At 47.5% G+C, this 16112-nt stretch overlaps 1 protein-coding gene across 2 annotated transcripts in view; it reads left to right on the top strand.

Moving 5' to 3' along the window:
• Window positions 1-16112, top strand: part of pkd1a (polycystic kidney disease 1a) — a 239617-nt gene that overhangs the window by 134336 nt on the left and 89169 nt on the right. For both annotated transcript variants that reach the window (XM_072481591.1, XM_072481590.1), the window contains exons 17-22: window positions 6736-6873; window positions 8135-8278; window positions 9939-10215; window positions 11328-11541; window positions 12987-13146; window positions 14874-15026. In XM_072481591.1, the coding sequence (XP_072337692.1) occupies window positions 6736-6873; window positions 8135-8278; window positions 9939-10215; window positions 11328-11541; window positions 12987-13146; window positions 14874-15026 (1086 nt within the window). The remainder of the gene's footprint in view (window positions 1-6735; window positions 6874-8134; window positions 8279-9938; window positions 10216-11327; window positions 11542-12986; window positions 13147-14873; window positions 15027-16112) is intronic.

Raw genomic sequence — 16112 nt, 5'->3', positions numbered from 1 at the left:
TTGCCACAGCCGGCCTCCTCCCTGTCCTGGATTTTGACCGGTCCAATTCTGGATCAATGACTGTGTTAAAGTCTCCTCCCATGATCAGGTTATGTGATTCTAAGTCTGGGATCTTACCTAAAACCCGCCTCATAAATTCCACATCGTCCCAATTCGGTGCATATACGTTCACGAGTACCACCCGCACCCTCTCCAGCTTCCCACTCACCATTATGTACTTACCCCCCTTGTCTGACACGATTCTCCCTGACTCGAATGCCACTCGTTTGCGGATCAGGATCGCTACCCCCTGGTCTTTCAGTCCAGCCCTGAGTGGAATACTTGGCTGACCCACCCCTTTCTCAATCTCGTCTGGTCTGTAACCTTTAGGTGTGTCTCTTGTAGCATTGCCACGTCCGTCTTCAGCCCCCTCAAATGCGCAAAAACGCGAGCCCTCTTGACCGGCCCATTCAGCCCTCTGACGTTCTATGTAATCAGCCTGATCTGGGGGCTTCCAGCCCCCCCCCCGCCCCGCTTGCCGACCAACCATCACCCTTTTTAGGCCAGCCTCTAGCTCGCGCCCTCCGCCTCCTCGAGTCCCCCCTTGGGCAGTCGCCGTTCCCGACCTCCCATTTGTCCCCTAGTAACAGTTCCTCCCCTGTCAGCAAAGCAGCTAACCCCCTCTCCCTCCCCCCTACCAGAACACTAAAAACCCAACCCCCCAAGTCAAGCTCCAGCTTAACACCTGCTCACCCCCCACTGTGCTTCCGAGAGTCAGCTGACCCATGCTGACTTGATAGTGCCCGCCCCTAGCACCAAGCAGTCTGTCTCCCCATTGTTCTCTCCCCCTACATGGATAAACATTTGCACCGGCCAGCAGCACGGTTCAATTCCCGTACCAGCCTCCCCGAACAGGAGCCGGAATGTGGCGACTAGGGGCTTTTCACAGTAACTTCATTTGAAGCCTACTTGTGACAATAAGCGATTTTCATTTCATGTTCATTTCAAAAGCATCACATTCCCCAGAAAACAAACATCAGAAAACACAGTGAAGAAACAGCCACTTTAGAAAAATAATCACCCAAAAAGCAGAACCAACTCCACAGCCCATCCCCCCTCTAACCAGCTCCCTGCAAGACAAAGTTACCTTTAGCCATCCAAACAGCCCCTGATTACACATATCGCTACTTATATTTATACAACCCAGCTCAACAAATCGTCGCCACAGTACTCCAAGGCTTCAGTGTCTTTTAATTCGCCTCCAGCCTCTTTTCTTTAATAAAAGTCCATACTCCGTCTGGTGTTTCAAAGTAGAAGTCCCCTTCCTCATGTGTGACCCACAGACGGGCTGGGTACAGCATCCCAAACCTCACCCCCTTCTTAAAGAGGGCCATTTTTGCCCGATTAAACCCATCTCGCGCCCAAATCCTGATCAATGCGCAGCTCACAGTTCTCCCATTTGCTGCTCCGTTCCTTCTTGATCCACCGCAGAACGTGTTCCTTGTCCAGGAAACGGTGAAAGTGTACCACCATGGCCCTCGGCGGCTCGTTCGCTTGGGGCTTCTTCGCGAGGGCTCTGTGCGCGCTATCCACTTCCAGGGGCCGAGGGAACGCCTCGGCCTCCATCACCTTCTCCAGCATGTCCGTCTCATAAGTTCTCGCATCCGATCTCTTACTGCCTTCAGGGAGGCCGACAATTCTAAGATTCTGCCTCCTGGACCTGTTCTCCAGGTCCTCCAGCTTCTCCTGAATTCTTTTCTGGTGGTCGTTCATCATCTCCACCTTGGTCACCAGCACGGTTATGTACTCCTTGTGCTCGGACACCTTTTTCTCCACCTCCTGGATCGCTCTCCCGTGGGTCTCTTGCTTCTGCACAACTTGATCAATCGAAGCCTTAATCGGGTCCAGCGTGTCCTTCTTCAGCTTGGCGAAGCAATCTTCGTAAAACTTCACCAGCTGCTCAATCGACCACTGTGCCGTCTCCCCGCGGCCCTTGCTCTCCGCCATGCTGTCCCGTGTTACCAGCTCTGCTCGCGTCTTCCTTCTAGGACTTTGTCTTCTCACATGGCCACTTCTGGCCCAATTCTACATCCACCGGAGGGGGATTTCTCCTTACTGTCTCACTCTTCACCGATTTATCCCATAAAATCAGGAAAAAAACAGGGGAAAAAGGTCCAAAAGTCCGTCTCAGGCAGGAGCTATCAAATATGCAACCTACTCCTCCATGGCCGCCATCGGAAGTCACAGAACTATTTTTAAGCGAACGTGACCACTGCAGTCAAACACACTCTACCCCCAGGCTTATAACACTTAAATTACCCAATGCTGTGAATCCAATATTCCGAACGTCTTCCAGTGGTCACATTTCCCATGGTTCTGGATGGAGGGAGGTGTTTTTGCCTTTGACATAGAGATCCAGGAAGGGACCCTACACTATGGGCAGGGTTCTCCGACCCTCCGTGCCGAAATTGCGCTCGGCGCGGGGGCGGAGAATGGGCGTCAAACCCGAGATCAGGCCCAACGCTGCTCCCGCAATTCTCTGGTCCCCGGAGAATCGCCGCCAATCGTGTGCGCGCAGCGCCAGTCGGGTGTCATTGAAAGAGGCCCCCCACGGCGATTCACTGAGTGCAGCTGGCCGAGTTCCTGACGGCGTGTTTCTCTCCTCATGGTTCCACCCGGCGGGAACTCGGTGTGGCGCCTGCGGACTCAGTCCGCGGCCGCCCTGGTGGGAGGGCGGGTGGATCGTTCACAGGGGGGCTCCAGGATGGCCAGGCTACCGATCGGGGGCCACCGATTCGCGGGCACGCACGATCTGGGGGGCGGGCCTATCTTCTTGGTGCCGGTCCGCGGTGTGGGTCGGCCATGTTGTGCAGGGCAGCCGCCGAAGGCTGCCAATGTACACATTCGCGGACCCCCCCCCCGATCGGAAGTGCAGAGCCCCGTATCGGCAACCGGAGCTGCAAGGACTACACCGGGGCCCTGCAAGCCCGCTGCAACTCAGAGAATCACCCTGGACTTTCTCCAGATAAGTCCAGAGCGCACGTCTTTCCTCGGGCGTGGGGACATAGCCCCATTATTGGAGTATCCGTCCTATCTGTCCCAATTACCATTATTTTCCCTGCTTCAGGGCTACCCACAGCCGTCTCCTGTTAGGATTTCAGTCACAGTGCAAAGGTGAAAAATCCCAGATTCAGAAAGAATACCCCCGCCCCACCCAACCCCAAACCGCCTCAGTTTAATCCTCAAAATATTTTTGGCATGGTTCATGTTCTTTACACATGGGGATCAGCTCCGTATCTACTCTCTGCACCATCTCCAACGTGTGACATACAGAATTCCAGACAATACTACAAGTGTGCACAGCAGGTCTGCAGCATAACCTCGGAGGATTTGCCACCTATCTCACATCCCATCTGTATTTCCAGCTGCTTCGCCACATCATCCTGTCATCGAATTTGATGAATCAACCATCCAGGTCCCTTTCTACATCCCTCTCCACCAATTCATTAATTTATCCATGTTTTGTTTCATGTGCCATCTGTCTCTACAATGGTATCTGTCAAAATCGTTCTGCAAATCACTTACCACTTTTCCACTCCCCAACATTTTTATACCATTATCTAATCTGACAAGTACGTTATGATAAAGGGAAGTGCTTGTGCAATTCAAAAGGACAATAAACTTGACATATTTTTGGTATCTAGGATACGTAAACTAATCACTTTAATTTTTAATTGCTGTGGCTTGCATTTTACCCGCCACAGAGAATTACTGAGCCAGTTGCAAAATGAGCTCTGTAAAGTCTGATTGCAAATGACCTGGAGAGCACTTAGCACAGCCTTAGTCCTGAGTTTGATCAATTTAAGTTTAAGTGTTTGATCATGCATGCAAATGAATGTTTGCCTCGAATCTGGAGAAAGTTCAGGAAACTCTCCACTAACTTGATAATCTGTTGAGGCGCCTTCTGTTTTTGTGTCGCGGGTTTTAATTTTAAAACATGAGGGAATTCTTCCGACTGAAAGAAGCGTCGGGGGCAAGAGGTGCACCTTTGACTAACAAACATCCCCTGTAATTTAAATCCTGTTGATCTTTGCTAGCTGGCTACAATTGTGAGAGAGGATTTTCGTTCAACTTCAAAAGCTGCGGAAAGTTTTGTAAAATTCATTCTCAGGATGTGGGAGTCGCTGGGAAGAGCAGCAATTATTGCCCACCCTAGCTGCCCTGAGAGTGTGGTGGTGGTGGGCCCTCTTCCTGTACCACTCCAGCACCTTGTTTTGGTGCACCCACGATGTTGTCAGGGAGTTTCAGGATTTTAGCCGAGTGATGATTGAGGGATATGCCCACATTTGCATGGTGCGTGATGTGGAGGGGAGCTGGGAAGCAGCGCTGTTCCCATCAATCCGCTGCCTTCTAGGCGGTGGAGATCACGGGTTTGGTAGGTGCTGTCGGGGCAGGAAGTACACTGCAACCTATTCCTCCTCCATCTTATCAATGTTTCCGATAGAGAGTGGAGACTCCATGGCGTTAATGAAACCCTACACATAGCCCCTGTGTTGATTCAGGTTGTGGGATGGCTGAAATGATTAATGATGAGTCACATGGACCGAATCGAATGTTACAGGGGGTGGGGGAGCAGATCCTCTCTGCCCCCCCACCCCTCCCCACCCCCCGAAGATAGTAACCACCCCTTCCTTCCCACCCTTTGACAACCTTTTTAAAAAAGACAGCCTTCCCACTCCCGCCCAACCGTCCACGCCAATCATATTATGGCACAGGCAGTGTATGTTTGGGGTCAGTTGGCTAGTTAACAAGCCCCATTGACCATGTTTAAACATGGCGTGCAGTCTGCCGATTATGTCACCCCCCTCCCATCCCCATATTATGGGGGTTAGCTGAAGTATGGGTGGGAAGCTGATGAGGCGGGCACAGGCCCTATTTTATCTGCCTACCCTGGCAAAAACATTCCCGTCGGGGAATACAGCCCATTGTTTCTCAGATTTATTGATGAGATTCAAGTAGAATTCCGTTAACTACAGCTAATCTCGCACAAATATCTGCAGCTCATCTCTTACTTAAATAGACCTCTCTCTCATATTGTAGATCTAACACCCATCGGAACAATGTTTATTAACCAAATGTTTGTGTTCCCCTGACTTTCACTCTACCTCCAATTGTTAACCATCTCAAAATTAATTGTTCCTTGAAAGCCTGTGTTTACCTTTTGGAATGCAGATTCTAAGCTGGCTAAACGTGCTCTGAGTCTGCTTATAAAAATGAAAGGTCTAATCATTTCTGCGGAATAAGTGGTTGCAGTAGCTGAGGAGCAGGATGTTACTTGCTACCCTTGTCTTTGTTCTTTGTTCTTGTGTTGGATTTTCCCATCTGTACCTGATCGCCATCTGCCACTATCTGAAGTTTACAATGTCACAAGAGGGCTTTTATCCTGTCGAGTAAACTGAATACAGTAACAGAAATTCCGATTCAACACGCCAGCGCCAGTACAATATCAGAAATTGTGGGTGGAAGAACGTGTTCTGGTCCCTTGAAGAAAGAGTTGACTTATTGAGCATGAGGAAAGAATCTGAATGGAACCCCAAAAAACATAACCTTGATACATCATAGATCATAGAATTTACAGTGCAGAAGGAGGCCACTCGGCCCATCGAGTCTGCACCGGCTCTTGGAAAGAGCACCCTACCCAAGGTCAACACCTCCACCCTATCCCCATAACCCAGTAACCCCACCCAACACAAAGGGCAATTTTGGACACTAAGGGCAATTTATCATGGCCAATCCACCTAACCTGCACATCTTTGGACTGTGGGAGGAAACCGGAGCACCCGGAGGAAACCCACGCACACACGGGGAGGATATAGCTTCAATATTCAGATTCTTAATGCAGATGAGAGACAACAGCAGGGCAAACAACAATAACTTGCATTTATATAACAGATTTAATATAGTAACATGTCCCAAGGTACTTCACATGCGTGATTATCAGGCAAAATTGGACACCAGCGCACAAAATGAGTTATTAAGACAGGCGATCAAACGCTTTGCCAAAGGAGCGTCTTAAAGGAGAAGAGAGAAAGGGAGAGATTTAAGGAGGGAATTCCAGTCTTTGGAGCACAGGCAGCTGACAACATGGCCAACAGTATTGGATTGATGAAAATTGGGGATGTGCGTGAGGGTTCTGGGGTTGTAGGGGGTTACAGATATGAGGACGGCTGAAGACATTGAAGAACGAGGACTTTAAAATGGAGGCATTGCCAGACCGGGAGCCAACGTAGGTACAGTGTGACCAGCATGCCAGTAGTCCGAGTAACTTGATCCACATTCATAGCATGAACATCTTGAATGAGTTGAAACCTTCTGTTAATGTGTTGAGGCGGGCACTGGAACTTTTGACTCCAATGTAACTAATACCTGTACATGGTTGGTACTGCCTTCATCATCATCCTACACTAACACAAATAGTTTTGATTTTGAAAGGATGACCAGAAATCTAGCTTCTTGTTCTCAGAATGCAACATTTAAAAAACCATCTGAGCAGAAGAAGGAAGAATGTGCATTTATATAGCGCCTTTCATGAGCGCAGAATGCCCAAAGGTCATTTATAGCCAATTAAGTATTTCCAAAGTGCAGTGGGGTAACAATGGCGGAAACATGCACTGTTGTTTTGCTGGGACAAATGGGATGGACTTACAGACAACAAATGGCTAAGTGAAATGAGCTGTCCTGTGCTTTTACCTTCAGGAATTTCCTGGCTGCTATATATCTGGCAAGGGAGGTATCTTCTCTATTCCCAGGAAGGAACTGAAACGTAACACAAGCTATACATGCAGTCTGAGTGTCAGTAAACCTAACCGGGATCCCCAATCAGTCAAGCAACTTGTAAGTAAAAGTGCCGCAGAAAGTCATATTAATCATTGCGTTACGTTTTCTCACTGTGCTCTGCAGTTGACTGATTTTGTTACTTCAGTACTTAAGTTGTCAAATACTTTAATGGATTGGTTAAGCCAATAACGTGCTGCTATGCTTAGTGATAAAAGAGTCCTTCATGTGTGCTGTGCCCAAAAGCAGGTCCTCGTTCATCGTCTGCTGGTGTTTCATCCTGATCTGTGTAGCTTGACAATTTTAGTCAGGGACGGCATGTCATTGCCTTCCGCTTGCAGGAGCAGGGCAAGGAGACGGGACCTAAGTCTACCTCAGCAAGAACAGGAATTGAACTGCTGGTGTTATTCTGAACCACACATGAGCCGTCGTCATCTGAGCTAAAGCAGGCCCCCACCACCATCACCACCCACCTTCCCCGATGCTAAACCTGGATAGAAAGTGAGAAAAAAAAGACTGACTTGGATTTATATGCTGTTCACAAGCCCAGAACATCCTAAAGCACTTTGTGAAATGTAATCACTGCAGCAATGTAGGAAGTGCAGTAGTCAATTATTGCAGATCAAAGTCCTGTACACAGTAATGTGGTAATCTGTTGTGGTGATGTTAGCTGAAGGATAAATAATGGCCAGAACACTGGGGAGAACTCCTATGGCCTTCAAAACAGTACCACGGGATCTTTCCCATTCATCTCAAGGGGCTGAAGTTTTAACATTTCATCGGGACAGCACTGCTGTGCAGCATTCCCTCAGTCCCGCATTGGTGTCACCCTGCATTATGTGCTCAAACCACTGGAATCGGAACTTGAATCCATGGCCTTTAACCAGGGTTTGCACTTAGATATTTGCTGATAACCAAGTCAAAAAATCATAGAATCACAGGTTCATACAGGACAGAAGACACCATTCAGCTCATTTGTGTTTTTACCAGCTCATTGGCAGGGAAAACTAATTTCATTCCACTGCCATTTCACCCAGAATCCTGCATTTATCTTTTCAGTAGCAAATTCTTCCTTGAAAGCTCCGACTGATTCAGCTTCCACCACCTCTCGGCAAATGCATCCGGATCACAACAACTCACTCCGACAAAGAAATGTTTCCTTGTGAATCCCGGCCCGTGTCTTCTTATTTTTTTTATTTAAACCATCAATTTTGATCACTTTAATTACATTTTCTCTGAATCTTCTTCACTGAGAGCAACCCCACCTTCCCCAGTCTTTCCTCATGATGAACGAGATTGTTTTTAAATTTATTCCTGACAGATTTCGGTGAAGGGCGGCAGTTCACCACTGGTGTCACTGGAGTGTGTCTCCTGTAAAGCCCAGGCGGTCTATGGAGTGAGCAAGAGCTCCTATGTTTACTTGTCTGGAAGTTGCAGCAACTGCGAAAGCAATCCTCAGTATGTGGTAAGAGCAAACACATGTCCTGGTTTTGGTTTGGTACCGAGGGACTGTGGTGTAGTCACCAACCAGGTGCGGTTTTACTCAATCGACTATTTGCGCTGATCAAGTTGAGGACTTTTAGTGCTGAGGAATAATTTGTATCATTTGAGTAACCGTATTGATAACACATATTGGACGCAGAATTAAACTCCATCTGCTCTGTCCCCGTAATGCCCTTATCACCACCTCCAGTGATATTGTTGTTCCATTTCCCAGACTTCTCTGACCAAGAGGGCCAATTATTGTCATTTTTAAGGGAATCGTTGTCCATTTTCGTGCAATGGACTCACTCCCCCGAAGAGCAAGGCCCAAACCCCATTCCATTACAGCAATCAGAGAGGAAGCTGCCTCAGCTCGAAATTGTGATTAAAACCAAATCCAGGGTTGCCAAAACTCCAGGATTGCCCTGGAATGCACAGGAATTGATGCTTAATCTCCAGTGCACTCCTGCAAACAGCCCACGACAGAAAAACCATAGCTTTGTTGAACAAAGAAAGCCTATCTTCTTTGAATACTTTATTTTATTAATTGCAAAAATGTTGAAAATAGGAATCAAAAGTTGTTTGACTGGGCTGGGGTGTGGTGGGATGGTTAGAGGCGGGAGGTTATTTACGGACAGCACGGTAGCACAGTGGTTAGCACAATTGCTTCACAGCTCCAGGGTCCCAGGTTCGATTCCGGCTTGGGTCACTGTCTGTGCGGAGTCTGCACATCCTCCCCGTGTGTGCGTGGTTTTCCTCCGGGTGCCCCGGTTTCCTCCCACAGTCCTAAGATGTACAGGTCAGGTGGATTGGCCATGATAAATTGCCCTTAGAGTCCAAAATTGCCCTTAGTATTAGGTGGGGTTACTGGGTTATGGGGATAGGGTGGGGGTGTGGGCTTGGGTAGGATGCTCTTTCCAAGAGCTGGTGCAAACCCGATGGGCCGAATGGCCTCCTTCTGCACTGTAAATTCTATGATAATGAAAGGTCCAGGAATATATCCAACCAGAGTTGGCAACCGGAGCCTGATGGCTGAGGTGAAAAGGGCATTGCACTTACTCATCGCTCCACCCAGCTCTTCAAAGGCACCGTGTCCAATTTGGAAGTGTTTCTTGTCATTCCTTCAAACAGCGGGATTTTAAAAAAGACCATTATGTGCTGGGAAGGGAAAACACAAGAGATTTTGGAATGAGCTGCTTCAACCCCTACCTTGCACAGGCCTAAAATGCCATTTTGGTTCAATAATACTGAGCTCTACTGAAGGTCACAAGCAGCCCAGATCTTGGCACAAAATGTCTCGTCATTCCAGCAGCGTCCTCATTGAAACTTAACATCAACACTAGCAGAAAACCATGTAATGAACCCGTAAAAAAAGGTGCCAAATGCAAGTTTCAATTTGGGAGATCTTTAAATTCTGGGTTCTAGCTCTACGTCATACTCCCAGATAGAGTTTTTGAGAAGCCCACGTAGTCTTCACCACTTACTCCACCCATAGTTATTCTGGATGCTGATCTACATCAGGTAAATGGTAACTGAATCATTAATCACCACACTGGAATTTCAATATCCCCGAGATAAATTCTACATTCAGATGTGTCTTTCACCTAATCTTTAATCTGTTTCCTGTTTCCTTGTGCTAACAGTGGAAAGTAGAAAACTCGAAGAAGCAGCTCCTCACCCTGGACAATGCCACCACGTCCACTGGGAGCACGGAAATGAACCTGGTCATGAGGCATGGGGTTCTGGAGGATGGGGATGGTTACACGTTTAGCTTGAACGTTACCGACCCGCTGATGGAGAACGTGGGATTTGCATCGATATATATCCCGCCGATTCACCTGCCTTCCGGGGGAAAATGTCTGATTTTCCCCACAGAAAATATCAGTGCTTTGACGACCAGCGTCACCTTCACATGTACTGGTAAGCCCCACAGTGAGCGTCTCCGTCGAGTGTTAGAATTCTTTGTATGGGTTTCGATGGCAGTATTCCCAGTCATTCTTGGCTGCATTGCCGGTCGATGGTAAAGGGAAAATGATGCGTTCTTCCTCCACAATTCTCAGCAACATCTTACAGTCCTTCTTGTTGTGTTGGCCGGCATTTTTCGTATGTAGCAAGGTTTCAAAAAACAGCAGGTAGGCATAGGGATTAATTCATCTGACCTGTTCTGTTTGCTGGGGCAGACTGAGCCTTCTGTTAACATTTCAGCAAAGGTGCAGCATCCCTCATTACTGCATTGGGAGGTTAGCGAATGTACTCAAATTCTAAATCACGGCTGGAGCCCATAACGTTCTGAGGCAAGGAAGCTCTTGTGACGTATGAACCAGCCAAAAAGATTGGATAAGAGAAACACTGATATCCCAAAAGCAGTTAATGAGCCTATGGCGTTTGTAAACAACCATTTGCATGGTTTTTAAGCTGTAGATTTAATGAATCTTTTTTTTTAGGTAGAATGTCACCGTCATTGCCTGCATTACCTGTATTTCTTAGAGCCTAATTTCAGAACCTGAGCCTGCTAGCTCAAAGGTGCGAGTGCTACCAACTGAGACCAGGCTGACACCTATTTGTACCCATGCTTTGATCGCATTTTAATGTTCTGTGTAGCAGAGGCAGGTACAAGGCTTTAGGAGAGTGGAGGATACGGAGGATACTGAGATTAGCTTTGACTTGCTCCGGCAAAGAGCTCACAAAGGTATTATGAACCGAATGGCCTCCTCCTCCTCTGCTTCATGCTGCTTTGGTTCTGACAGCATCAGAATTTGCTGAAACTCTGGGCCTGGATTTAACTGTGTTGAAGGGGGTGAATTTTATATGAGTTGACGTCTTGTCCGCTATTTTGTACCTAAATTGGTATCCGTAGTTTTAAGTGTTGCCGGTGTACAACAGTGGTTCAGTTTAGGATATTAAGGCCTATGTCAATCTTCGTCATTGGGTTTGCATTTATCCACAGGTACTAACCAGCCCCAATTTAAGACTTTTTCAGGCTTTAGCAATGCTTCTTGGTGATCTACCTAACTCTCCCGTTACTTTTGTAGGTTGGGAGACAACTGGGGTTCCTCTTGTGTATAGCTTCATCCTTACGCGCTGTGGTGTCGGAGGAACTCACTGCGACGAGTTCTATGTGTATAAAGGTAGCAGATCTGAGTACAGTGCAGTCCTTCCCCCTGGCTTCAACTCAAACCAGTTCATCGCTTACATTGCTGTCACTGTGCAGAACCAGCAAGGAGCATCTGTCATAGCTGTGAACCGGTGAGTATGTGATGGGAACTATGGTGGGATTCTCCGCTCCTCCAGCCGCGTGCTTCTCGCCAGCGCACAGTTCCCTGGCGGCAGGCTTCTCTCTTCCTGCTGCTTATCAATGGGATTTCCCGTTGAAGCTACCCCATGCCGTCGGGTAACCCGCAGAATGCTGCCAGCGGGAAAAGGGAATTCTAACGGCCGGAGAATTCTGGCCTACATTTTCACTGGAATTGATGCCTATGTGAATAAGTAAATGTAGAAATTGTTTTAAGTGTTTGGTGCTGAGTTTAAGGATGCGATTTACTGGTCGCCGGAACCAGGACAGTCGCTAGGCCTCGCGAGACCTAACCAGATCTTGCAAGATGTAATAATCTGAATCCCATCCACAATGGACAGGACCCAGACTCACATTGTTAAGTGAGCTTAAAAGCCCACTTAAATATATCTAAGCCGAATCGAACGGCCACCTGGCATCTATCGGCCTCGCTGAGGAGACCCCTGCTGGGCGCCGTTTAGCATTGGTCCCCACAAACTGGGCGGTTGGTCTCTGGACAGGATGCCACCCTGGCACTGCTGGTGCCACCCGGGCACCCTGGCAGTGTCACCCAGGCACCCTGCGAGTGCCACCCGGGTGCCACACTGACACTGCCAGGGTGCTCAAGTGGCACTGCCAAGTTGGCATGGGAAATAGCAAGAAAGTGCCGTTAGATAGCAGGGTCATTCCCAGCGCTACAAGTGCCAGGAACTAACCCGCTAATCATGTTCAGAACAGACTCTGATTTTTTTAATTAAATCGCGGCCAAAGGGTTTTCTTCTATTTTATCCAAATATCGGCATCATTTAATACCAAATTATTATGTATACTCTTAGGCAGTTAGGTGGTCCATTAACAGGAACATTCTCTCATCTCTATTCCACGGTGCTAGATTGCACAATAAATTTAATCAATAAGGTTAAACCTGTGAAATTTAAAGGTTTGCACACATTCTGACATTCACATTGAATCAAGTTATTGTCCCTAGAGTTTAGTTTAGTTGATGTCTCTGCCTTGAGGTTTCTTGACCGTTTTTCGTATAGTGAGATGGATCAACATCCAGATCCTGTTGCCAGCGAGAGGGGAAGGTGGTGAGCTGGACTTTAAAATATAGCTGAACGCTGTAATCGGGGAACAGCAGTAGGATGGCATCAGTGAAGGTAAGATCAGATAGGCAGAAGAACCTTCCTCATCTGAACTGGTGTTACAATCAGGTGACATCTTAATCTGGAGGATTTGAGCCAGTCATAAATACCTTCAAATTTAGCACTCTGTTTGTTTCTCTGTCCAAAAGCAAGTTTCCGGAAAGAGTGTGCAATGACGCGGATTGTGAAAATTGTGGATAACACTTGTTAATTGTTTCTACTTCCTATGTTGAATTTTGCTGTGTGCAATCCTCAATTGCTATTGGTTTCTGCAGATCTGTCGTCATCAATATAACAAATACTCCAGAAGGGTTCCAAAGTCTCACTGATTGGATGAAGCTCGAGACCGAGACCAAATTGCAGGAGCTGTTGAAACAGGGTGATCCCCAATCCACCGTGGAGTATGCCCTCGCCCTGGTCACAGTGCTCAATGAGGTAGTGTAATAGCCACTGACTTCCCCCACTCATTTATTTCTACCATTCATGGCCATGCCTCCAATCACCTAAACGCTAAACTCTGCAATTCCCTCTCTAAACCTCGTCAATAGACACTTCTTAAAACTCAGCTGTTTATGTCACTTGTCCTGATATCTCCTTCTTTGGGAGCTATTGTTTGATTATGCTCCTGATTTTGTTTGATTATGATCATGTCTTCGGACCTTAACAACACTCAGTAAATATGGGTTTGTGGTGATTGTCCCTTTAAGGGCAACACAGCAGAGTATGGATCATTTGGTTGGCCAATTGATGAGTGCAGAATTACCCCAGGGGGAGGAATTTCAGATAGGGGAATCACCTCAGGGGGAGGAGTTTCAGATTGGGGAATCACCCCAGGGGGAGGAGTTTCAGATTGGGGAATCACCTCAGGGGGAGGAGTTTCAGATTGGGGAATCACCTCAGGGGGAGGAGTTTCAGATTGAGGATCACCCCAGAGGGAGGAGTATCAGACTGGGGAATCACCCAGTCTGCGACACCAGTTGTTGCCAAATTATAGGCAGCCTTTACTATGGTGTCCATGCCTACTTCAAAGGAATTTGATATGCTGATCTGATATGATGATCCTCAACTCCACTTTCCTGCCTTATCCCCATAACCTTCGACTGTCTTACTGATTAAAAATCTGTCTATCTGAGCCTTGAACATACTTAACGACCCAGCCTCTGCAGCTCTCTGGGTAAAGTATTCCCAATTCACTACCCTCTGAGGGAAGACACTTCTCCTAATCTCTGTCTTAAAAATATTACACCGCTGGTCCTAGACTCTCCCACAAGGGGAAACAACCTCTCAGCATCTAACCTGTCAAACCCCCTGATAATCCTGTATGTCTCAGTAAGGTCACCTCTCATTCTTAGAAACATAGAAAATAGGAGAAGGAGGAGGCCTTTTGGCCCTTCGAGCCTGCTCTGCCATTCATTATGATCATGGCTGATCATCCAACTCAATAGTCTGATCCCACCTTTCCCCCAATTTCTTCTAAACTCCAATGGGTACAGGCCCAACCTACTCAATCTCTCATAAGAAAATCCCTCCATACTCGGGATTATCCTAGTGAACCATCTCTGCACTGTCTCCAATGCCAGAATATCTTTCCTTAGATAAGGGGACCAAAACTGTTCACAGTATTCCAGATGTGGACTAACTAATGCCTGGTATAACTTGAACAAGGTTTCACTACTTTTATATTCCATTCCTTTTGAAATAAAGGCCAACATTTCATTTGCCTTCCCTATTACCTGCTGAACGTGCATGCGAGGTAGATAGGTGGAGAGGTTGAGGGAGGTCTTGCCTCATGTAAGGTGGCTCACTGCCACCTTCTCAGGGGCAATTAAGGATGGTCAATAAATGCTGGCCTTTCCAGCAACACTCACTTCAAAAAATGAATAAAATAAATGGCACCTGAAATCAGGAAATACAGAACATATTTTACAACAGACGGAATTTAAACATCCAAGTAAAAAAGCGAGCAGAATTCAACAGAAGTTACCACAGAGGTGAATTTGCACTCATTACTATACCAAGAAATTCCAATCTAGGAGATCATTAAACAGCGGAATGTGAGAGATGACAAGGAATCTTTTATACGTGAGCCAGTGAGAGATTTACGATATGAATCCATTTTGACTAACACATGTCAATTCCGTTTTTTAAAATGTCCCCTGCAGTACGAGAGGAGCAAAATCTATGAAGCGGAATGGACAAATGAAACAATCAGCAGGATTAACATACGCAGTAACATCACGTTGGCCCTGACGTCACTCAAAGTCACCACTGTGGATGACATACAGCAAATCTCTGCAGCATTGGCACAATGTACGGTAAGGACTCTACACGAAAAGTAAAAACAGTGGACGCGATTTACCGTCCTCGTTACGCCCGGCTTGGTGACGCGATGATGCCGTTGAATCTCGCAAGAGATCCGCGACGCTTGAGATATCTCGTGAGAGTCATCCAAACCTCACAAGATGTCGCGATCTGGATGTCGCCTCTCTAAGGGCTCATCTAAATATGCGCCGGATTCTCCCGCCGCCCAGGAACTAACATGCGCCTGAGGGGCCCATGTCTATGAAAGGGGGATGAGGGGGTTTAGTAATAATAATAATCTTTATTATTGTCACAGGAAGGCTTACATTTACATGCAATGAAGTTACTGTGAAAATCCATTTGTCGCCATACTACGGCGCCTGTTCGGGTACACAAAGGGAGAATTCAGAATGTCCAATTGATCTAACAAGCACATCTTTCGGGACTTTTGGGAGAAAACCGGAGCACCCAGAGGAAACTCACGCACTCAGGGAGAACGTGCAGACTCCGCACAGACAATGACCCAAGCCGGGAATCGAACCCGGGTCCCTGGCGCTGTGAAGCAACAGTGTTAATCATTGTGCTACCGTACCGCCCGAGTTATGAAGGGTGGGGGTGATAAGGGCAGGTATGAAGGGGCCTCTCATAAAGGTTAGGGGGGCTAGCGATGCTGATCCTGAAAGGGAGAGAGGCAGCGGCCCAAAATGGAGTGTGGGGAGGTCTGAAAGGGGGGATCCTCAGTGACCCCATTTTGGGGTATCCTGACTTGGTGTGGTGTAATGTCCATGTGTGCGGGGATGGGTGACATTACCCGTGGGTGGGGGGCCCTCAAGCTCACTTAGAGAGGGGGGCACTCTTTCAAAATGGCGCCCGATCTCTGAGGAGCTTGTCTGGCTGCCGGGTTCAGCTCCCCAGTGATGAAAACATTTCTGGGCGAGATTCTCCGGTTCCCCCGCCGCATGTTTCTCGGCGGCGCACCGTTGGCTGATGGCGGGAATCTATCTTGCAGCCGATTGTCAATGGGATAATTGTATCCACCATGACCGCTGCAAAACCCTCTTGCAGGGCTACACTGCCGGCGGGAAAATTAAATCACAACG

The sequence above is a fragment of the Scyliorhinus torazame genome, chromosome 17, assembly GCF_047496885.1.
Source record: "Scyliorhinus torazame isolate Kashiwa2021f chromosome 17, sScyTor2.1, whole genome shotgun sequence".
NCBI classification, from domain to species: domain Eukaryota; kingdom Metazoa; phylum Chordata; class Chondrichthyes; order Carcharhiniformes; family Scyliorhinidae; genus Scyliorhinus; species Scyliorhinus torazame.
This window is presented reverse-complemented; position numbering and strand designations above follow the sequence as displayed.